General features: G+C 26.6%; 3 protein-coding genes and 1 long non-coding RNA gene across 9 annotated transcripts; 3 read left to right on the plus strand and 1 right to left on the minus strand.

The window, feature by feature from the left end:
* Window positions 1-489: 489 nt before the first annotated feature.
* LOC122513884 (sodium/hydrogen exchanger 7) lies at window positions 490-10,129 on the minus strand. Of its 6 annotated transcripts, none has more exons than XM_043630393.1 (14): window positions 9,815-10,125; window positions 8,908-9,134; window positions 8,747-8,824; window positions 8,480-8,556; window positions 8,002-8,211; window positions 7,665-7,915; window positions 7,367-7,569; window positions 7,009-7,274; window positions 6,878-6,929; window positions 6,218-6,244; window positions 5,711-5,767; window positions 4,518-4,718; window positions 4,326-4,412; window positions 490-799 (listed from the first exon to the last, which is right to left on the minus strand). In XM_043630393.1, exons 1-14 carry the CDS (start codon window positions 10,056-10,058, stop codon window positions 710-712), a joined length of 2,070 nt encoding a protein of 689 aa, XP_043486328.1. In that variant the 5' UTR covers window positions 10,059-10,125; the 3' UTR covers window positions 490-709. The 6 variants fall into 6 exon arrangements, with proteins under 6 accessions (XP_043486328.1, XP_043486334.1, XP_043486329.1 ...); XM_043630399.1 differs by lacking the exon at window positions 490-799 and adding an exon at window positions 2,582-2,781 and having other exon boundaries at window positions 9,815-10,129; XM_043630394.1 differs by lacking the exon at window positions 490-799 and adding an exon at window positions 2,582-2,781 and having other exon boundaries at window positions 4,518-4,703; window positions 9,815-10,126.
* A 366-nt stretch (window positions 10,130-10,495) lies between these two features.
* On the plus strand, window positions 10,496-14,175 carry LOC122513883 (U4/U6.U5 tri-snRNP-associated protein 1). Its single transcript, XM_043630392.1, has 11 exons — window positions 10,496-10,745; window positions 10,956-11,404; window positions 11,493-11,621; window positions 11,705-12,124; window positions 12,235-12,385; window positions 12,498-12,775; window positions 12,882-12,969; window positions 13,077-13,275; window positions 13,479-13,665; window positions 13,746-13,900; window positions 13,997-14,175. The coding sequence occupies exons 1-11, from the start codon at window positions 10,583-10,585 to the stop codon at window positions 14,022-14,024; spliced, it is 2,247 nt and encodes a 748-aa protein (XP_043486327.1). The 5' UTR covers window positions 10,496-10,582; the 3' UTR covers window positions 14,025-14,175.
* Window positions 14,176-16,071: 1,896 nt separating this feature from the next.
* LOC122513922 (odorant receptor 13a-like) lies at window positions 16,072-19,764 on the plus strand. Its single transcript, XM_043630456.1, has 6 exons — window positions 16,072-16,534; window positions 17,095-17,380; window positions 17,473-17,572; window positions 19,287-19,397; window positions 19,468-19,623; window positions 19,698-19,764. The coding sequence occupies exons 1-6, from the start codon at window positions 16,138-16,140 to the stop codon at window positions 19,746-19,748; spliced, it is 1,101 nt and encodes a 366-aa protein (XP_043486391.1). The 5' UTR covers window positions 16,072-16,137; the 3' UTR covers window positions 19,749-19,764.
* Window positions 19,765-20,900: 1,136 nt separating this feature from the next.
* On the plus strand, window positions 20,901-23,596 carry LOC122513752. The gene is made up of 3 exons (XR_006302843.1): window positions 20,901-20,999; window positions 22,875-22,961; window positions 23,029-23,596. It is a non-coding gene; the product is annotated as an uncharacterized LOC122513752 (long non-coding RNA).
* The last annotated feature ends 360 nt before the right edge of the window (window positions 23,597-23,956 follow it).

The raw sequence follows: 23,956 nt of genomic DNA on the forward strand, positions 1-23,956 counted from the left end.
TTTCTTTTTTTAATATTATCACTTAAAATCACAGAACGAATTTATCTGTAATAATCTTATATGTATAAAATGTATCATATATAATAAAAAATTATTATATAAGAGGTATTTTTACTGTGCATCTCGTTACATAAAGTAAGCCCTGCACTTGACATAAAATAATGATTGCTCATAACAGCAAAATCTATAGGAAATTTTGTTAAACGAAAAGTTTTAATTTTATTTCACATCTAAACACATTTAAATGTTTATCCATTAGAAAGATAAGACAATTTATGTAATTTATTGTTACATATATGGAAAAGATCTTTACATAATAATAAAAAGTTGACCGCCAGGACCTCCACCGAATAATGAAAATGGATCGATATACAAATGATATATTAGGAGTAACATTCATGACACTTTCTTTCTTTCTTTCTTCTTTTTCTCTTTTATTTTTTTACAATTATATTCTAAACGAAATTTGTTGTCTTTTCTTCTTTTCCATTTTAAAATGAAATATTATTTTAGGAAATAGTTTTCGTAGAAGCTTTTCCAATAAAAATTGGACCGGACATAAGCAGTGTTTTCGTTTTGGCAATAGAGAACTTTAAAACTTTCTTTTGTTTAAGTTTTATGAATTCATTAAAATAACATATTTGTCCGTTGCACATTTAATAATACACATTAGCGAGAGATTAAAGTAATTTTCAATATTAAGTAATTTTTATAAATGTCTGCCGATCAAACCTGGCAGGGCGACGCGTGTATGCAGTGGTACTGGTCCCGGACTAACTTCTCCTGTCACTGTTCCCAGCTGCCCCATAAAGTATTAAATACATCAAGAATTTACTTGAAATTCTTATTAATTATTTAACATTATACATCGGTTACATACATCAGCATAATTATTTTCACATTCAATAAAACGAACGTGAAATATATATATATAGAGGATCGTATTTACAAAAAAAGTATAATTAATTGCTATATTAACATTTGTTGAAAAAAATTTAATAACAAGTTTTCATTGTCAGTGAAATAGGATAATGTCTAGTTATTATCGTTTAGATGATCATCGTTAATCGATATTTTTTTTGTTCTATTAAATATGTAATTAAAAAATGTATAAGTATACTAAGATATTTAAATTATTATATAATATTATAAGAAAAGAAAATAATTTATCTCTATTGTATATTTCATATAGTTGAGTTAATATAGTTATAATTGAAATTGATACCAAAAATTGTGACGTAAGCTCACGGGCAACTTTTACCGGAATTCTAGGAAAAAGCTTGTTATTAATGCAACTTAAAGAATTATGTTAGAACAAAGAATGAAAAATGGATGGATAGATAGAGAAAATGAGCGAGAGAGAGAGAGAGAGAGAGAGAGAGAGAGAGAGAGAGAGAGAGAGAGAGAGAGAGAGAGAGAGAGAGAAACACGATAATAGAAACAAATAGCATAAGTTTTTTCATTAAATGTAATTATTTGCATGAAAAGTATGTTGTTATTATTCTAGTACATGTTATTACATTCAATATTTTATTTATATCGACACAAAATCGAGTAGCAAAAAATGCAAATGTGTATAAATTATTAATGCTATTTATACGACACTCCTTGCTTGCATGATATTTATAAGCCTGAGATGAAAAAGATTATTCTTGTCAGGCGGCATGCAAGAAATTATAATATTAAATTAAATATTAAACTAGATTAGAATATATTAGTCGAAGAAAAAAAAAAAAAAAAGAAAAAGAAATGAGAAAAATAAATAAATAAATTCAGTCAACATCTCTATTAAATAAATACAATGGTAATAAAAAGTTCACGAGAATAAAATAATCTAAAGTAGAGAGCAGGAACTGTGTATTAGAGTTTCTTAGAACAACTTTTTCTTCTTCTTTGTTTTGTTTTAAATGCCTTAAATAAATATATTGTTAAATGCTACTTTTGAACAATATAAAAACGTTGATTTACTTTGTAAATTCTCGTACACGTAAGACTGATTGCATTTTAGGCAAATATCGCCTAAACAATAATATATATATATATATAGAAAATTATGTTTAATGTTCAATGTAATTGTATGTGACTTGTACGTAACTCAAATTACAAGAATATATGTATATACACCAGAACATTTAGACGTTCAGTACTACCTATTATAATAATACTTTCCCAAAAATCACAAGATATATTTATATATGCTTACTAATACAGACAAAGATCTTAATAACTAAATTATTTACTTCTATTTTCCTTTTTATATAATTTATATCAATGCTATGCTTGTACTACTATTTCATTCAGGAAGCTGACAAAGACATAAGTCTAACAGTTGTATGTTAAATAACAAATAACTCTGTAATCATGTATATTACGACGTTTACATCGCTCAACATTGTTTTCCCTATCAGAGAGAGAGAGAAAGAGAGAAAGAGAGAGAGAAAGAGAAGAGAGAGAGAAAGAGAAAGAAGAAAGAGAGAGAGAAAAATTATATTAAAATGTTTTTATATTCCGCTTCTACTATCACAATTTTTTACTATTAGGAAAAAGAAAAAGAAGGAAAAAAAAAAGAAAAGAAAAAATTATATTAGTTAAATAAAAATGTTAAATTACTTTTTTTTTTTATATTGCACATTGCAAATCACTTGAAATTTAACTGATCAAAAAATTATTTGATTGGCTTCTTTGTTGTTATAATGTTCGTAACGGAATAAATCCTTCCATTCCAATGATTCTTAGGTCTTCATCATCATCATCCTCATCATCATCATGATTTCTTTTTCTCTAAAAAACCGGTAATATCGCAATCAAATGTGAACTATAGTAATTCGCTTGAAAATGCTGACAAACCATTGGACAGAAGCGTAAATAAATTGAAAGCATTTATAAAGCAATTTCAGCGAAATGCTCTAGTTACATTAAGATAAAAGGTTCTTTTTTTTTTTTCCTATTGAGAAACATTAAACATAATTTTCTAAATGCATAAATAAAATATATACATGTATATAAGATTAAATATCTATCTTTAATAGCAATAATTTGAAATATTTATAAAATCAAACAAATAAATAATATTGCAATATTTAGGCAAATAAATACTGATCCGTTAATCTTTTAATATTTAACATAAGCTATGCATTGATTTATAATGCTAGCTACCAATAAAAAGAACTTAACATTTATTAGAAAACATAGAGATATTATAAGTTTGTTAATTACAATGGCTTTTCAATACATGTATTGTTATATCACGTATATGTATATTATAATCATATATATAAATATATACGACTATATTTCACATTAATATTGCTATGATAAATACACAATGAAATGTGGTAAATCAAATAGTGATACACACATTTTTTTTTATGGAAATACTTATTTTTCTTTTTAATACTATATTATTATTATTAAAATGTCATTATTAAGTTTACTCTAATATTAAAATGTTGCATCGCTTAGTACATGTCTACATTTTTATGCACAGAATATTTTCATAAAAAATATTTTTTAGTGCAAAATAGTTCCTTATACAAGGTGGAGGCCACAACTGGGTTTATTTAAAATATTTTTATCATTTTAGAGATATTGACTCTTTTGATCTAATAGTTATACGCATATAACTATATAGAACTCTTATTTTTATTTTATATTACAGAAAAAGATAGAAATGTTTTTAATGAACCTAATTTGTTACCTCATTTTCTATATATTTTGATAAAATTGATTATGTATATCACCATTTCTTGCCCAAATAGAAAAGTTAGTCCCGCATGCATATAGATTTATCAACACATTTTATATGAAAGAGTCATGGATACGTTTAATAGTGATTTGTATAGAATATATATAATATTACTTATCAATAAGAAATGAAAAAAAACAAAAAAAAAGAAGAAAAATAAAACAATATTTTCAATAAATTCCCCGATACTACCATATAAAATGAATGATTTGTGTTGTTGTACACGTTAATTAAAGTAAGTACATATGGGTGTAGCTCAAGAGACGTAAACCCATTAAGTTAAAATTGATACATAAAATATATACGCGAAATACCAATTTTTACAGAGACTAGAGAGAGTGAGAGAGTGAGAGAGTGATAGAAAGAAAGAAAGAAAGAGAGAGAGAAAGAGAGAGAGAGAGAGAGAAGGAGACAGAAAGAAAGAGAGAGAGAGATATTAGAAATAAGATTTCTTGTGTTATTTCTATCTTCTATTTAAATTAAGAATTACGTATGGTTCATCAAGGTTAGTGACATCTGTGCTGTTAAGTTGATAGCACGGATTAACTGTGTAATTGAGATTAGGTTGATGGAAACTCACCGGCTGTACGTTCATCCTTCTTCGTTCCATTTCACGATCTTCCAGACAAAAGTCAGAATCTGAATCAATTTTTCTTGAAACATCATCCTAAGGTAAGAAAGAGAGAAAGAGAAAGAAAGAGGGAGAGAGAGAGAGAGAGAAAAGTATTATTTAAATGATTATAATTGTATGTCGTTAATATATGTTTTATACCTGTGTCATTTGCTGCGTCGTTGTAAGAATCCTTGCTAATGGACCACAACACACTGGTAATGTTTCTAACAAGGTAGGCCTAGAGTGCGTTAATAGTGGTTTCATATATCGTGTGTCAAAATCACCCCATATTCTAGCGAGCAATGCTTTCTCATTAGGTTTTGCACTGGTTGGCACTGATCCATCCTGCATAGAATTATACTGTGAAATTTGAATAACATTTTTGTTATCCACCCTGTATGATCATATAATGTTTTTTTTAAAGATAAGGTACAACCAAAATAAATTAAATTAAATTATAATGAAAAGTTAATGCAATAAATGTAAGTATTACATTGTAAATACTTATTTTTTTATAGCAATGTGTTCATAGAAATTTATCAAATCTTCTACAAAGTTCTATAGCTTTTAATTAGAATATAAAAATTAGTCCTTTTAATTGAATATTACAAATGTTACTTCGTTATTTGTTACATTCAAATTATATTGTTTGTCATTAAAACATGCTCGTACATTTATCTTTTTATTCTTTAGTTATGTATATATATATATATATATATATGTATATGTATATGTATATGTTTATATAAAAGATAAAAAACATTAAAATTACAAGCTTTAAATAAAAATGATTTATGTTAATTCAACTTTTTAAATTGTATGTTAAACATCTTACTTTTAAAATTAAATTTCATTGGATACATGTATACATATACACACACATGTTAATACAAATTTGTTTACTTTTTCTGTATTACTACCTTGACATACAGAATGGATAACAAAAGTAACCGCTTTAAATAAAAATAAAAAGCACATGCAAATAGCAAAAATTTAGTGATATTTATATTTCGTAAATTACTCTGTAATATGACTGTTTAATAATATAATTAGGAATTGTAAAGAAGCAGGATTATTGTAAAAAGATATTTACAATAATAATCTGTTGTATGTTTCTCAATGTTATATATCACTGTTGCATGCAATACATAAATTAGCAACAATTATTTAATTAACTCGCTTTCAATATTAATTTTGTTTATGTATGAGTGTATATATGATTTTAATGGACAATCATTGTTACTATTTGTGCATTAAATAATCAATAGATCAATATACTTGAATGTAATAATTATTAATCTATTAATATTTATAAAATTGCAAAGAATCTTTAAATTTCTGTGCAAACATACCGGAGGACTTCTTTCCCTACGCATGTCCAGATCGCCAAAGCCACCTTCGCCACCAGACTATCAATGTATCAATATTAGCAAGTTAAACAACTGTATTGTTTAGATTAATTATTTAAAGTGCAATTATCCATTAATATTAATAAGATATTAATTTTATAATGTTATTTGCATGCTGTGTAATTGAAATAAAATGAAAAGGAAAGGGAAATTTAAATAAAAAAAAAAAAAAAAGAAAAAACAGTGAAGAAATAAAACTAATACATGCTGTTAAAACAAAATATAAATCAGTTGCGTACGGATTATTTTGTTTCCTTCTAATAATGAGAAAGATATTTAATAATTTTTAAATTTACTTTATATATTCAACACTGATATTAGGCGTATAAATTTTTTATCTAGAAAACATTTATGAACTTGGTATATGACTCTATGCATCAATGTTTAAAAGTTACCAGTTTATATGCATGAAACAATTTTAAAATAGAAATTGGATGAAATAATACACACCTCCATGGTGTCCAGTGAATTGTACACCTGGATGAATAAGATCCAATGAAAGAATAATGTAAACATGATGCAAGTTAAAGCTGTCATGCATAAATACTTCTACATCCAAATAGTAAAGTACCAAAGGACAAGTTTTTATATTTCTCTAAGATAATTTGTAATTTACATTGCACAACTATATGTTTTGTAACACGTATTACAATTAATATAATTGTATTTTGTACAGAGTTACTAAGACCTACAGCAACATATGCGATAAGAAGAAAAATACGCTAAAGTTTAATTTCAAATAAAATACTATTATAATAAGCAATTTGTATTATGCAATATGTATATCAAAATGATATATACTATAAAATATTGCTAATGGCAATTATTAAAGTAAAAATGATCAAGTTTATTTTATTATTTCCATGGAATTATATGTAGCTTTTTTAAATATGTCTCTTTCTCATTTTACAAATATTAAATACAAATAGAAATTAAATGATATTTTAAAGATACACATTCATTTCAATGAATATTCATAACTTCATATGAAATCATTTTTTGGTTTAAATGTTATTACAGCGTTGCATTTATTATATTGTAACGATATTATGAGGTGTAAAGACATATCAACATAAAATTATATTAGATTGAATAAATGAATGTACTTACACTACGTACTCCATTTTGTGATAAGCCTTCTATTTCTTCATCTACGCCAACGCTGTGAAAAAGAAATTAGGATGAAGTTATAGATGTTAAAAAAATAAAACAGATATTCAATACTGTACATTGACACTTACGGTATATTGAACCAACTTAAGAACTGAGTTGTCGCACCACCTTGTAAAATCACTGTCAAGATTACGATTAAACTTGTCGTAGTTAGCATAGCTTGTCTAGCATCAGACACTGTATTTCTAATCGCAAGAGCAAAACTCATAGCTCCACGTAAACCAGCAAAGAAAAGCATGTGCTGATAATTCATTGAAATTTTTGGTTTTCTTGCTAAATTCAATATGAATGATAAAGGATAAACATTGGCAGCACGACCTAAGAGCGCACAAAGCTATTGTAATATAGTTAAGGATATTACATGTTATATAAACAAATGCGCGTACATTTATTATAATCTTATATTCATAGTTTTGAAGAGGATACAAAGCCAGCAAAGATGAAGCCTGGATCAAAGTGATGTTTTGGAAAGGTAAACATCGATACACCGATATAACTGAATATAAAATTTTCAGCTAAGAAATTTAATAATTCAAAGAGATGCTTCGTTCGTTGACGAGAATCTGGACTTAAATTATTATATGTATAATGTGCTTGGCAAATGCCACAGAATAAAACAGCAACCACACCTATAGACGCAAAATATAACATATTTATATTTTCTGATAAAAAAATCTTCAATTATTAAAGTGCTATATTTATTTAAGTAATAATTTATTTTTACCTGTAAGATCTGAAGCTTCTGCAATTAAAAATGTACTGTACGACATTAAGACAAATAGAGCTGATTCTAAGAGAGGAAAATCTCTAACTCTAGTAAATTTAGTTAACAATGCAGTAATACATCCCATGGTAGCACCAATGAATAGAGATAAACTAAAAATACCAACAAAATCGCCAAATGCTTGGAAGAATGCTACCGTTTCGAATCCTCCTGATCCAGACTGATAACGTTCAGCATAATTTTGTATCGAACTGGAATAATAGACAAGATAAAATATAATTTTTATTATATTTAATACTTGAAGAAGAAAGAGTTAAAATATTTAAAATATACATACCCACTGAGAACAATAGCGACTGCATCATTAAGTACACTTTCTCCAAATACCAAAGCATATAAATTAACATCTACGTGCAGATCATTAAAAATAGAAATTATTGTCAGTGGATCTGTTGGAGATATTAGAGCACCAAAGTATAAAGTATCCAAAAATGTAAACGATGTAGAAAGATGCGGTATCAATTGTATGAACGCATACATCAATGCTCTGAAAAGAAAAACATAATTCATTACAATATAATATAACATTATTTGAAATAATCAACTGAAAAAGTTTTTTACGATGTTTACAAAGTATTACTCTCTCTTAAGAAGAGATAATAGATAAAGCCAATTAATGAACCCATTGATAGTACAATTATCGCAGACAACAAATAGACCAAATATTATGCCATTTTAAGAACTCCAAAGAGACAATGAATTTAATAGAATTGTATATGTTTGTAAACTAAAAAATTGTATATATTAATAATTACCCAATGACAAATGCTGATATCGATGTTCCAAGTAGAGCATACATTAAAATTGCTCCTAAATTTCTGAAGAAATATTTCTGAAATAGAATAGTATAAATGTGCATATGTGTGTTCATATCAGAAGTCATTTAACCGTTTGAGTATCAAGTTAGGCGATTGCTTCAAATTTCAGATTTCTTATCGCACTGCTTAGCATTTGCTGACACCATTTTTTTAAACACCTTTTCCACTCAAACGGTTAATCTATAACAAAATAATATTACTCACCCGTTTCAAACTATATCCAGCATGAAAAATGATTGGTGGCAGTATAATATTAAAGAATATTTCTGGATCAAAAGTAGCCTGTAATGAAAATATAAAATATAGTACCATTATATAGTACCTATAGTATAGTAAATATAGTACCAATTGATGGTAAAATTTACCTTCAAATCAATCTCATTGTCTTCCTTATAAATTTCTCCACGAAAAGTATAAGCGAATGTTTTATTTTTAATTAAACCACCACCTTTGTCTTCAGGAAAACGCAACCATAATGTATCTGGAGGTACTGACTGATTATATTTACTACTGTTATCCGGTACAACTGGCATATGTAGTATAGCACTATTTGTTGTAAATCCATAACGAATGATTGCACCTATGATCAAGCCTACAAAATATAAAATATAAATGTATGTAACTTCAGAAATAATCAATGTAAAGATTGCTTAGGCCATTATTTGCATATATAATAAATATGTTAAACATATGTTAAAATATACGAGCAACTTTTTATGGATCATATTTATCTTTATATAATATTGTAATGTATTGTGTTACGTTTGCTATTTTATATAAGATTGTAAATAATACTTTATGCATTAATACAAGATTGTTTAAGAGATTTATAAAATAAAGTGAAAGTTCTATTATGTATATAATAATATCCTTAAAGAGAGAAAGAGAGAAGAAAATTTGATAAAATGATTTAATAAGTGCATATATATATATGTGTATGCATGTATATATATATAGATATAATACGGGTACATGACGTTGAGTGCAATCATGACGCAATTACAAAAATGACGATGTAGTTCAATTGTTCCTAAATACAAAGCGACTAATAAAGTGTTTTATTTTGCATAAAACATAATCAGTCAAGATCTATGAGACGTTTGATAGTTAAGAATATATATATAGGGTGACAGTAAGATTATAAAAGATATTTAATGTTCGATATAAAACTGTCGTATCGTTTACTTATTTTATTAAATATCAGTTAACAGTGATGATAATATTTAAGTAAGAATGAAATGTTCTGACTTATGAGAAATGTATTATTCTTACCATAAATGACGGCTAAACCAGTTTCATGGAGGAATCTTAGTCGACGATGCTTGAATGTCCATATAGTTAATACAGTTAATATTAACAAAAATGTATAAAGAAGAAGATTCAAACTATCGAGTCTATGTAGTAATTGAGCCTTAGCATCTAATTCAATATCTGTCGCTGCACCGTCGCATGAATTTAATATGAAAACAGAGAAAATGATATAAAATAAAATACGTATACCACACTCTATTGCCATCTTCACTTTTATAATATTTTCTAACGTAGATGGTATCAGTATAACCAACTCACGATTGACTAACACTCTCCCAGTACTCTCAGCTTTTGTCTTTCTCCGCTATGTCGGAGTGGCGCGCGTGATGGCGCGCATGATGGCGCGCGTGAATGGCGCTTATTTCAAATTATTCGTTCTATTCTTTTTAAACTTCCCTATTTAAACTTTTTTCAATTTAACTACTAATGCGAATAGTTTGAAATTTTTTATACCAAATTCATTGACGAACATTATTCTATCCTGGGTAACGAGATCTTCGAAGATCTATGGATTCTATTTTTTATTTACGAAGGACGATCATGATCATTTCTAGCGGAATTCGAGGAAAGCTCAAATAAATGGGGATAAATGTTTTAGGGAAAAATAATACTTAAGTTACCAGTCTTGTATTCTTATTATTTGCTGTTTTTACATAGTTAATTACATATCGAAATTTATAGTGGTTAGGTTTGTTGGTTTTATTTCTTGTTCTTTAATTGCAAGTCAAAATGGGTTCGAACAAACGACATAAAGCCGAAAAAAGTCGCGATATTAAGAAAAAACGTCATCGTAGCCGTTCAAGAAGTCATACACCAGAACGTGAGAAAGTAGATAAGCATAGACATCACAAGAAACATAAAAGGAAAGAACGCAAGGACTACGATAGTGATGGTTAAGTTTTTTTCATTGTTTGCTTTTTATCATACATGTACAAGCATTATATACATATAATTATTATTTCGAATAAATAACACATTAAATATGACCAAAGTTCAGATTTTGTTCTAATATTAAAAATATTTTAGAAATATAAAATATATATGGATAGATATTTTTGTATATATTACACGGTAATGGTTGAATTTACATTAATATTTACAGTTGAAATTGTCAATGCACCACCGCCACCAAAAATCTCAAGATTGTCGCATCCTTCGACACCACCTCCGCCAGAGATTTCCAAACAGCGTAGTCCATCTCCTATAAAAGATGGCATGTCGCAAACCTCTTTATCTATTGAAGAAACGAATAAGCTTAGAGCAAAGTTAGGTTTAAAACCTTTAGAAGTTGATAGCGTATCGAAAGATGATCCTAACAAAATTAAGGATGATTTGGGTGAATTTTATCATAAACCGGCACCAAATGCTAATGAACAATTGAAAACACACAAATTAAAGGAAAAAATTAGTACTCAAAAACAAAAGAGACAGATCGAGGCTAATTTAGCAAAAATCAAATCATTAGGAGAAGATGATTCCGATGACGATGCAAAAGCTTGGATCGATAAAAGTAGACGTTTACAGGAAGAGAAGAAAAAGGCTGAAGAAAGGGTAATCATTGGTTTTTGTAATTAGATTTATATATTATATTTACACAGAAACGATCATTAAATGGAATTTCATTTAATTTCTATTTCAGGCCAAAATGTTGGATCAGTTGGACGAAGAATTTGGAATTGGAAATCTTCTTAAAGAAGAAATATCCATTTCACGTAATCTGGCCTATACGGAAAAAGATTTAAAGGGTATGATGGTGGAACACGATATAGTGAGTTATTATTTGATAATATTAAATAGACCACAATATTCTTTTATCAGAGATTAAAAGTTTGTGTTTTTGAAATTCCATAGGAAAGTATTACAGAAGGCAAAGGAATGGTTTTAACGCTGAAAGATCAAAATATACTAAACGAAAAAAGCGACGTTCTTGTAAATGTGAATATGATAGATGACGAACGATATAAACGAAATGTTATTAATAAAACGAAAAAATTTGTTTACAACGCGTACGAGGATGATCATTTAGATGAATTTGGGATGTCGAAGAAGAACATTTTAGATAAATATGATGAGGAAATAGAAGGAGAAAAAAAGGATAACTTTGTATTGGGTACTTATAATCCAGTAGAAGTAAAACAGCGTCGTTCAGAAATTGTTAAAAATCGTTTAGCAAATAAAAAGTTAGAATCATTGCAAACAAGAGAACCACAATTAGCTAGTGAATATTATAGCGAGCAAGAGTTGGAAAAGTTTAAAAAACCAAAGAAAAAGGTTCAATTTTAAATATTATAATTAATTAATGTGTTGCGTTACTAAACGTTATGTTAGCTAAATGTTAATACTCTTGGTATTAATTCATTTATTCATTCCTCCTTATTTAGATTAGAAAAATAAGAACGAAAAAAAAATTGAAGGCAGATGATCTGGTTCCTGAAGAAAATGATTATCTACGAGATTTGGGAAGTAGAAGAAGTAAAAAGATCGAAGATACCAGAGAAAACGACGGTACTTTGGACGTAGACGATTTAGAAGGTATAAGTTTACTTTGATTTTTCTTTTTTTTTTTTTTTATAACTTTGTTAAATACCATTTATTTAGCCATTCATTATGTTTAACATTATTGGAATGTATTTTTTATGAACAGGTCCTAAAGAAGATTTAACAGGAATCAAATTTGAGGACGACGATAAGGAGTTAGAATTGCAAATGGCTTTAAAGAAAGCGCACCGTTTAAAGGAATTACAAACGACGAATGCGAAAAATGTTATAGAAAATGCTAAGCAAGAGTCATCAACGGTTTCGGATGAAAATCAATCTACGAACATAGTTCTTAATGCTACCGCTGAATTTTGTAGAACTTTAGGAGACATTCCTACATATGGACTAGCTGGTAATAGAGAAGAAAATGGACAAGAACTTATGGTACTTTCTTCTTTTTTCTTTTTTCTTTTTTTTTCCTTCTACATTTATTTTAATATAAAATATTTATATTCCTTCTTTTCTTTTATTTTCATTTTTTTCACTACAGGATTTTGAGGTAGATGGAATCAAAGATGAGATTGTTTCCGACGAAGAAGAAGATGATGGTCGTGGTGCATGGAATACTGTACATTTGGGTATTTATTTTTTATTGTTTATATTATAGCATAATATAATTTTTTATATTTATATAAATAACTTTACTCTCTTTCTCTTTCTGTCTGTCTTTATATCGCGTGTTTAGATGAAAGTAAAACGGAGCCTATAGCGTTGGAAGCTGCAATTCTGGATGCAGAGCCATCCCTTGGTCAAGGTGTTGGCGGAGCGTTAAAATTAGCAATGAGTAAGGGATATTTACAAAAAGAAGACAGTAACAGGCCATCTGCTTCTCGTTTTGCACATTTACAAGCTCAGAATTATTCTATAGAAGACAAGACGTATGGGTATGTATGTTTTCTTGTTTTTTTCTTTTGCATTTCTTAGTACTTTTACATTATTAAGGGATGAAGAGGAATGACGAAGATAATAAATGAGAAAAAAGCTTTTAATGAATTTTAAATTGTTTTTTATTCGTGTAGCATAATTTCACAATTTGTGATGCATTCGATGCATGCATGTTACTTATTTTTTTGTTTTTTCTTTTTAGAGACGATGATAAATTTGGAAGAAGAGATCGTTTCAATGGCCCTACGTCAGATTTTAAAGAGAAAGATGGTTTTAAACCAAATGTTAAATTGGAGTATATAGATGATGATGGACATGTTTTAAGTGCTAAGGAAGCTTTTCGCTATCTTTCACATAAATTTCACGGAAAAGGACCTGGAAAGAATAAGGTAGTTTATTAAATTTTATGTTCTGTATGAATTAATGAATTTTTGGAAGAAAAATATTTATAATATAAATATTGATACAGGTGGAAAAGCGCATGAAGAAAGCTGAACAAGAAGTTTTAATGAAAAGAATGTCTTCGACGGATACACCTTTGGGAACACTTAATTTATTACAAGCAAAGCAAAAAGAAACTCAATCACCATATATAGTTCTCAGTGGCAGTAAACAAATACAGACGTAAATATTCTTTCTTATTTAATATATATCATTGTATTATTTTATATTGTTTGCGAATATCAACAAATTTCTAAATTTTTCTTTTTCTTTTCTTAGGACTAGTATATCGAAAATAAAACATTGAAGAGCGGGGGAGAGAGTGTGAGATTTCGAATTTATCGTAAAAAGTGAATATAAATCATTATGTAAAGTAGAACTGCGATGCAATTAAGCCTTATGGATTATTACAATACACAGCTGTTGTGGAAATAATAAATACTAATACATTTATTTTACTTCATTATCGAATTAATCGAACACTTCTACAAAATAAGCAACTTCGGTATATATTACTTGCGTATAATTTATTTTCCATGAAAATATATACATATAATAGTTTTATGTATATTTACAAATCGATAAATCTTGGTACAATATTTTTACTTCGGTTCTATCTACTATTTGTGTAATACAAAATATGTAGATATAAATATTTAATGTGATCATATTTTGTAAATAAATAATTGAATATTATATTACACAAAATCCTTACCAACTTTTTGTTAAACGTATCTCTATGTGACATAGATATTTTCAACATGATCAACAAAGGATATTGAACAATGATTTTAACATTGTTGATTGGTGTATAGGATTTAAAAACAAGTTTAAAAAAGTCGTCTAAAAACATAAAAGAAAAATATATATCAACATTATTTTTTATTTAAAATACGTTAATAGGTAATGTAATATTTCAACCAATATATATGTGTTAAAACAAACTGAAATATAAGAAGAGTGTATTAGAGAATTAAAATAATTGTTAATTAATCGATAGAAATGCCTATTGTTGTCTAAAAGCTCGGAATATATAATCTATGTACCGTCCTCCTCGAAATTCCCTTTCAGACTGGCACGTTGTCCTCTATGAAAGTACTTTTATTAAATGTTGTTTATATGACTTTCCGAACCTTGCGCATGTGTATAAAGGGAATCATACACTTAATACATAAAATTAAAGATTGCAACGTTTTGATTTTAGTATTTTTAGATTGTTATGTAATTTTGGATTAAAGGATTTTCAACAATGATCAACAAAGGATATAAGAGAGCGTTAGTTCTTATCAGTAGATAGCTTAGTGATAGTCAAATGTCGTCTACAGATATTATTAGATATTACTAATTACATTATTTATTACTAATTACATTTATTATTTCTTAAATATTGTTAATTACGCATATTTTTAAATTGAATCCAACGCAAAATCTTCAATATCTCGATTCGAACACCACTTTCAAAATAAACGGCACATATATAAATGTTTTCGCAATCATATAAACGATATAAGAAGTCAATATGAAATTAAAGAAACATATGAGATATTAGAAATAATAAATGCATAACTTTTACTTATATAGAAAGATAATAATAATAGTGGAGAGCTAATAGAAAAAATAGCATTGCGAGTTTCTCGTTCGAGAAATCATAAATTTTTAAGATCCTTATCGATTAATTAAATGAGTAAAAACGTAGAGTCTTTGTGATACATAAAGTTTATTAAATATTACTATGTTTGAAAGTTTCTTTAATTTTCATCTGGATAACGAAAAGTTTGTTCATAATAATATGATTATATTTGAGGAGAACGTTGAAGAAGTTTGCTACTGTCTGGTCTCTGAAGAAATTTGACGAATTATTTATCATAATACGTTGTTCATTAAAAAGAAGAATAATTTTTTGAGCATAAAGAAAAATAATACAATTTTGTATAAGTCTTTTCATTTCGGAAAGAAAGTTATTCGATCAAAGAAAGAACAAAAATAAGTTTTTCTCCCATTCCTTTTTTTTTTTCTATTATCTACGTCCAAAAAAAAAACCGAGTCTACCTGAATAGTTGTAAACGATCTTTTTCTTTAGTTCGTTACGAGCTTGCGAGAAAAGCTCAAGCTATTACGAAATCATGCAAGTACGAAAAGTTCGAAAGTTGTTTCAGTATAATTCAGTGATTTAGAATCATTTGCAATAATAATAATAATAATAATAATAATAATAGTAATAATAATAATCAAGGAAAAAAAACTTACTTGTTGTATGTAAAAAGAAATTAAATCGATCACAAATATGTTATTTATTATTTTGCATATCAAAAATTGATAGGATTTTGAATCGACGATTTTCAAAATCCGTATGGGATCTCATTTTTTAGGATCTTGACTTCAGTGAAACTGTGAAAGTGATAGATTTGACGAAACGTACAATGAGATGTGCTGGAATTTGGCCAGAGGAAGTTCAGGAATCAAAGTTCATATTCTTCACAACGTATCTGACTATTCATTGTTCATTAGCGATCATTGATATTGCGATGAATATATCAAATTTAACATATGTCGTTGTGTGTTTATTGGAAAATGTATTCAACCTGATGGCTCTTTTGAAGATATGCATTTGTAGGATTAAGAGAAAATCATTAACGAAACTTTTACAAGACATCAGAACAGATTTCATCATTGATAATTATAAGAGCAGAGACGAGCAAATGGCTTTTTTAAATTACAACAAATTCAGTCAGAAATTTGTAAGATTGACCTTGATCATATGTTTTGCAGCAGCTTCGTCGTATTACTTCATGTCTTTGGTGACGAATGTAGAAATGGGTAATGAGTTTTATATCTAATCAATGCTTCTTCTACATTTTCATTTTATTCAATATGTAATTTTAATTAGGCAACGCATTATGATTGTTACGAAAAAAGATCTAGTATATTTATTTTGTGATTTTTAAAAAATATCTTAATGATTAATGAATTTATATCGTTACTGGTTTGTAATTATCACATTATGTAAGCTTATTATGAAAATAAGCAAAAAAACTATTACTGATATTAACAAAGATTACATCGCGTATGCAAGGATAATATTTAAAAATCATATTCTAGATATTTTCAATCTGTCCTTCTTCCATTTAAATGCAATTCTGAATTATAAATTGACGAACACTATTAAATATTCTTTGAACTCGTGTATTTCTGAGTGAATTTCTCTGTGTACATTCGATATGTTTTCAAAAGACTCGCTTACGATATCAAAAGGTCACAATTATTAATTTACAATTAATAATTTAACAATTATTAACAATTATTAACAATTATTAATTTCTTTAATTTCTCGTTTTAATAAATATTATACTAAAAATATTTATTTATTAATGTTCCAGTAATTTCTAACTCATCTTATGGATACAGATTACCGTATAGAGTTTGGCTCCTAATCGAGCCTACTGATGTGATAACATACGTCTGTCTTTGTTGTTATCAATTTTTAATTGTACCCAGTATTGTCTTTGGTTACGTTGGTACCGATTGTCTTTTTGTTAGTTTAGTACTTCATGTCAGTGGATTGTTTTCTGCTCTTTCTTGCAAGGTTAAACATGTATTGGATGATCCTAAAGATCGACAACGTCGTATGAAAAATCTAATTGTTAGACACGTTCGATTAATTAGGTGAAAAATCCAAAAAAAGTTTATTTCTCTTTTTTTTGTATAATTGTCAATTTAATATTTACCATTCATGCGCTCGTGTGTATATGTTTCAGATTATCAGAATCTCTAGAAGACGAATTTAATTTAGTGATTTTGCAACAATTAGTAGGAAATACTTTTCAACTCTGTCTTTTGGGATATGACACTCTTGCAGTAAGTTTTGAAGTAATACAAGAGTAATATTGATAATAAGAAAAAAGAAGGTTTATATGTGCCCATAATTATGAAAGTGATTTAAGTCATATATATCTTGTTTTGAGATATTTCAAGGATTACATTTGAACATTAAATGAATTCTATATAATATTGAAATAATGAAAACTATCTAACGGTTCGTTTTTGACAATATCGTGAAAACATTACATTGAATTCATTTAGTTTCAAATAATGTGCTGTGAAATAACTAATAAACTTACTGTTTTTTTTTTCATTTTGATTTAGACCACTTTAATAATTCACTTCACTCACTTTAATTGTTTAACTTTGTTTATTAATTTTGTAAATATATTTATATATAGTCTTTTTATTTATTGTTAATTTCTATATGTGTATATTTTATCTATTTATTTATATTTATTTGCATGTATTTTTTCTTTTGTTTTTCTCTTTTATATATATATATATATATACATATTTTAATTTATTTATTTATTTAAACTTATCATTATTATTATGTATCTTTTTTATATATTTTAATTAATATATTTGTTTATTTATATTTATATTATTTTATTATCAGTATTATATTTATATCATCTTTATATTATCTTTATCTTTCAATATTTTTTCTGGTTTATGTATTATGTAACAATGGGTAATCCCCGTAAATTTTTGAATAAACGAAATAATTATGGGCGCATATATATTATAAAAGAAGGCGAATATTTTGAATTAAATATTTATATATGTTATGATTAATGTACTGATTCTGAATATTGTATAGATTGCCCGGGGCATATTATAAAATATATCTACTAAGATTGGGTAATGTATATTTTTAGCATGTTTTCTTTTTTTTTTTGCACGACCGATTTTATTAGTTAGCCAGCAGTCTCGAACAGAAGTATTGTAAGTGTCCAATGCGGGCATAAGGCCCAAACACAAGGCCCCCCGTTGTTCTGCGTGCCATTGTTTGACCATCAACCCCGCGCCTATTGAAGTTCTGCGACGCGAAATACAAATTCCTCTCCAATGGCTAAATAACCCAACAAATATTATTATTTAAATATAAAGAATAATAATAAATAAAATTTATATATATGTAGGATTCGTGAAAAAATTGGACCCGTTGGACTGACTGAAGAGACCGGGATTCGAACCCAGATTTTCCGCATTCCGGGCAACTGCTCTTTAACCATTGAGCTATCCAGGGTTTACTGTCCAATCTTTTCACGAATGTTCATTTAAGTGTTTGGTTATCTCACATATATTAAATAAAATTTATATATATTAAATATATTATATTATTATAAAATTATATTAATAAAATTTAATATAGTATATATTAAATAATGTATATTATATTATATTTATATAATAAATATACATTATATGTAATATTTATATATTTACATTTATATAATATTATTATTATAATTATTTATATTTTTAATAATTATAATAATAATAATTATTTATATATTTAATATTTATATAATAAATATAATATAATATTATAAGTATATAAATATAAATATATAATATATATAATATATAAATATAATAAATTATATATATATAATAAATAATGAATATTAAATAATGATTCTCAGGTGTTTATACAATAAATTAATAAATCAATTGAAATCATAATTACTGTACATAATCGTAATAATAATTATAGATTTTATTTTATTTTTTTTTTCAGAGTACGGCTGAAGGAGAAGGGAGAATGCTACTCGCGTTTTCTTTAATCGTCAGCTGCGTGTTCAGTACACTTTTGGCCTACTGTTACATGGGAGAATGTCTCATAAAAGAAGTATTTTGTTTTTATTAAGGTTCCATTATAAACAATATTTGCCCTATTGAAATATTGAAAATTTTGTTAGAGTTCTATTCTCGGTGATGCCTTTTATCATTGCAATTGGTACGACATCACAAGAACAGAACAAAAATTGATGCACATTTGTATGATGCGTTCAACAAAATTTATGCGACTGACGTCAGGAAAATTTTGTACTTTATCACTGAATACCTTTACGGATGTAAGCTTTTTATAAATAATGTTGTTAACAAAATTAAAGCTTCTTTTTTTTATACGTAACAAATTCGTTTGTAGGTTCTAAAAACTTCGATGGCTTATTTTTCGGTGCTACGAACATTCGTTTAAACAAATTAATCAAATCGCCTTGTGTGAATTCAATATACTCAACAAACTGAACGTTTATTAATTATTTATATATACACACGCATTACATATACATAAATACATACTCTCTCTTTGTTTAAATGAATAATTTAATAATAAAGGGAAAAGTGAGTGAAATTATTTTATCAATATATTATTATCAATATATAATTAATTATAATAAATTATGTTATCAATGATATAAAATTTAATTTTATAATTAAGGTCTGATATATATATAAACAAATTATTCATGATATTGCATTAATTAATTGAAATGAATGATTTCTGAAGGAAAAATATTGGCGTGAGTAAATTAAAATAAAAATTATATGTGCAACATACGATAGTTTATAATAAAAAGAAAAGCAAACATACACACACACACACACATACACATGAGAGATAAATAAATAAATAAATAAAAAACTAAGAAGAAGGAAATAAAAGGTGAAAAAATTGAATAAATAAAGTAAAATAAAGTTGATGGAAAGAGAATAAAAAAGGGGAGAAGAAATGAATTGCATTTACTATTTTGTTCGTTTATTTATCGTAAATTACGTATTCTCATATTAAAGATTATCCGTTAAAATAAAATTATCATTGATATTTTATGGTAGGTTTATCAGGTTTTTATAAATTTTTTAAATAAAAATAAAATGAGTAAGCTAGTCGTTATCAAGAAAACTAAATAAACGTTAGTGTGTCTTCGTGACTTAGTTATTATCGCTAATGTCGATGCATAAGGTCAACTGTATTATGAAAATATCATTAATTCATTCGATCGGTTCGTTCGTTCGTTCGTTCGTTCGTTCGATTTGTTAGTTAATCGTGGTTGTTCGAACGAGTAAAAACTTAACGAGAAATATTTAATAGGAAAATTATTTCTTCTGTTCTATGTGTTGTTCTTTGAGAGTTTTGTTTTTTTTTCTTTCTTTTTTAATAATAATCCCCGTTACTTTTCATTTTTAATATTATTACTATTTTTATTTTATGTGTGGATTAACTGGATTTACAAAAAGAAAAACAAAAAGTAATGTATCAAAAAATATTTGTTCTGGGTTTTTTATTTTTGTTCTTTTTTTAATAACAATCCCGGTTACTCTTCCTTTTAATTTATTATTACCCTTTTTTTCATATTAAATAAAATAACCGACAAAATATGTTCCCTCGTGGATTTTTCTGTGTGCATCTTCGCTGGAAGAATATTTTCAACGTGTGTAAAAAAGAGAGGTATTTATTATAATTATAAACGGAAGAATAGATTGAAAAAATTGATTAAATAGAATTATTAAATAAATCATTGCGTTTCGTTAGATAAATTATAATGACCAACTTAATAGTACTTACCTCCTATTGTCCATTCTGTTTATGTCAATGATATACGAATGGGAATATTTTTATTCCAAAAAAAAATAAATAAATAAATAAATAAATATAATTATAATAATAATTATCTGGCAAAAACAAAATAAAATCGAGGAGGTGAAAACAACTGGAGAAGGAGTCGTCAAACTAGGAAAAATTACAAAAAAGTACAAATAATATGTTTAGCCGACGATGCAGTCATCATATAAGAAGATGAAGAAGATTTGCAAACGACAACGATTTTATAGAAATTCGAAAAAACGGAAAACCGAATCACTCAGCATTTCCAAGAAGTTCATACGATGCAAGTTAGCAGTAAATAAGAAAAATAGTATCAACCAAGTGATGCTATTTAACCAGTTAAACGTGTTTCACGATTAATATCCGTCATGGAAAATGTGACAGAATTTGGTGTCATGACGATTATATCCGTCATGCTTAAAATTTTCTTACAATTTGATGTTTAAATTGTAATTTTGGCGATAACTAAATTATATTCGTGTAAATTTGAATATGTTTCAAATGTTTAGAAAATTAAGAGACGAAATGAAATAATCAAATAAAAATGATAAATAATTTGAGGTGTTTGAGAGAGACGACTATATCCGTCATCAAGGCAAGATTGCGAAGTTAGGGATAACATGACGAAATTCTAATAATCTTAATAAGAAGAAGATATATATATATATATATATATATAATAAATAAATTATATATTATATAATAAATAAAAATATAAAATATATATATATATATAATTACTATTTTTAGGTTATGGATTAACTGGATTTACAAAAAAAAAAAACAAAAGTAATATATTAAAAAATATTTGTTCTGTTTGTTTCTTATTTTTGTTCTTTTTTTAATAACAATCCTGGTTAATCTTCCTTTTAATTTATTATTACCCTTTTCTTATATTAAATAAAATAATAAAAAACAACCGCGACAAAATATGTTCCCTATATATATATATTATTTTATATATATATATATAATAAATAAATTCGTAATTATTTGTTCATATCATGCACGAATTTTTATCCCACCCCCCAAGAAAAAAGAAAAGAAATTTTAAATATATTAAATACATAAAACGTAGATATCCTTCTAAAAAAAAAAACAAATATCATGACATTACTTTCTCTCTAACGTAATTATTTTTATATTTAGTTTCAGATTGGAGAAACAAACAAGACCTGTACTGTAATATGTGTTCTTTCAAATTCACGAGATTAACCCATTTTCGATGTCATCTATATCGTCGACACAACATTTATCTAATGCAACGGTTAACTATTCCTAGACAAATTTTTGAATGCAATTAAAATAAATCTAAAAGAAAAAATTAAATTATAATTGTTATTATTATTATTATTATTATTATTATTATTATTATTATTGATATTGTAAATAGGCAAATTTAAGAACATGCTCTCTCTCTTTCTTTCTGTGTGTGTGTGTGTTTGCATGCGTGCGTGCGTGGGTGTTTGCATGTGTATTTTCAAAGAAGCGTTTTAAATTGAATTAAACGAAAATTTTTTTTTTTTCTTTTTTTTATTTTATTTATTCCCATTCAAAAATTATATCCCACAATTTTTCGTGATGGGTCGAATAAAAATTTAAATCGTTTCGAAAGAAAATATATAATACTCTATCCTTGATTTATTTTTATATTTTCTAGTGACTTATTAATATAATATTATTATTATTATTATTATTATGATTTTTTTTCATTTGCAGATTATTCTTCTTCGACGTATGCCTACTTTCACGCACGAGAAGATCGTGAAAACATCTAGGGAAAAGAAAAAAAGAAAAGAAAAAGAGGTAAAATTCGTTGGAAATAAAATTTCGATGATTAATTAAACATTACGTTTTGCAAATTGATTTTCAGATATATATCCATCGTCTACGGAAGAAACAACTACGAAAATTTTCTATCAACATGGAAGATCAACGATTTTCTTCTAGAAAAAAAAGTTATAAAAAAAAAGAAAACGCATTGAAAATTGCGTACAACACTTTTTTCTACCAATTTTAATTTATTTAATTGTTTCATTACTTCTCTTTCCATCTTCCTTTCTCTCTTTTGTTTTGTTTTATTTGTTAAACAGGTGGTTTGTTAACGTCACGTCTTATCTGTCAACGATGTGGGAGAGGTTAACACGATGCTTTGTAATTTTCGCTGTCATATGAAGTGGGGGAATGCGGTGGAAAACAACAATTTCCTTGTTTTTACTGCAAGTACAATTTCACGCAAAAGTTAAGCCTGCAACTTCACCTATCTACCATTCATAAACTCGATTTTTGATTTGAAACAACCCCAATGATGCTGCACAACTTCTTTTTTATTTCATTTATTTTTTCTTTTTTTTACGTTCTATTTAATTGACCGATAAGAAATATTCGTTAAATGTTTTCTTGTTTCTTTTCAGATTATAATTTGTTCAAAAAAAAAAAAAAAAAAAAAATAATTGTAATTAATTAACGAATATAATTGGTTCAATCATTTAAAAATTGTGCTCAACTAAATCCTAAGCAATTTAATTGATTTTCCTCATTCGAATTTCATTTATCAAGATTATATAATGAAGAAACTTTCGTTTTATTTTCTTTCCATTTATTCATTTGCGATATTTATTGGAGTGAACGTTATTCACATTCACGCGATGATATTCACGTTGACAAATTTGTTTAATTTGATTCGATGAAAAAGTTACTTGTAAATATTTCAAATAAATATAATAATAATAAAAAAGTATACATTTTTATTTATTTATTTATTTATTTATTTATCAATTTATTCGATTCGAAATTAAACG

This window comes from Polistes fuscatus, unplaced genomic scaffold (assembly GCF_010416935.1).
Source record: "Polistes fuscatus isolate 324 unplaced genomic scaffold, CU_Pfus_HIC Scaffold13, whole genome shotgun sequence".
Classification (NCBI taxonomy): Eukaryota; Metazoa; Arthropoda; class Insecta; order Hymenoptera; family Vespidae; genus Polistes; species Polistes fuscatus.

Bases quoted from the DNA above. Each gene is read 5' to 3' on its own strand.
- LOC122513884 (XM_043630399.1), bottom strand. From the start codon at position 10,058: ATGGCAATAGAGTGTGGTATACGTATTTTATTTTATATCATTTTCTCT. The intron at 8,557-8,746 runs GTGAGTAATATT...ATTCTATTTCAG, and splicing joins CTGGATATAGTTTGAAACGG to AAATATTTCTTCAGAAATTT. The intron at 5,768-6,217 runs GTGTGTATTATT...ATACATTGATAG, and splicing joins ATTCACTGGACACCATGGAG to TCTGGTGGCGAAGGTGGCTT.
- LOC122513883 (XM_043630392.1), top strand. From the start codon at position 10,583: ATGGGTTCGAACAAACGACATAAAGCCGAAAAAAGTCGCGATATTAAG. The intron at 12,125-12,234 runs GTTCAATTTTAA...CTCCTTATTTAG, and splicing joins TTAAAAAACCAAAGAAAAAG to ATTAGAAAAATAAGAACGAA. The intron at 12,776-12,881 runs GTACTTTCTTCT...TTTTCACTACAG, and splicing joins AAAATGGACAAGAACTTATG to GATTTTGAGGTAGATGGAAT.
- LOC122513922 (XM_043630456.1), top strand. From the start codon at position 16,138: ATGAGATGTGCTGGAATTTGGCCAGAGGAAGTTCAGGAATCAAAGTTC. The intron at 17,573-19,286 runs GTAAGTTTTGAA...TTTTTTTTTCAG, and splicing joins TGGGATATGACACTCTTGCA to AGTACGGCTGAAGGAGAAGG. The intron at 19,624-19,697 runs GTAAGCTTTTTA...ATTCGTTTGTAG, and splicing joins CACTGAATACCTTTACGGAT to GTTCTAAAAACTTCGATGGC.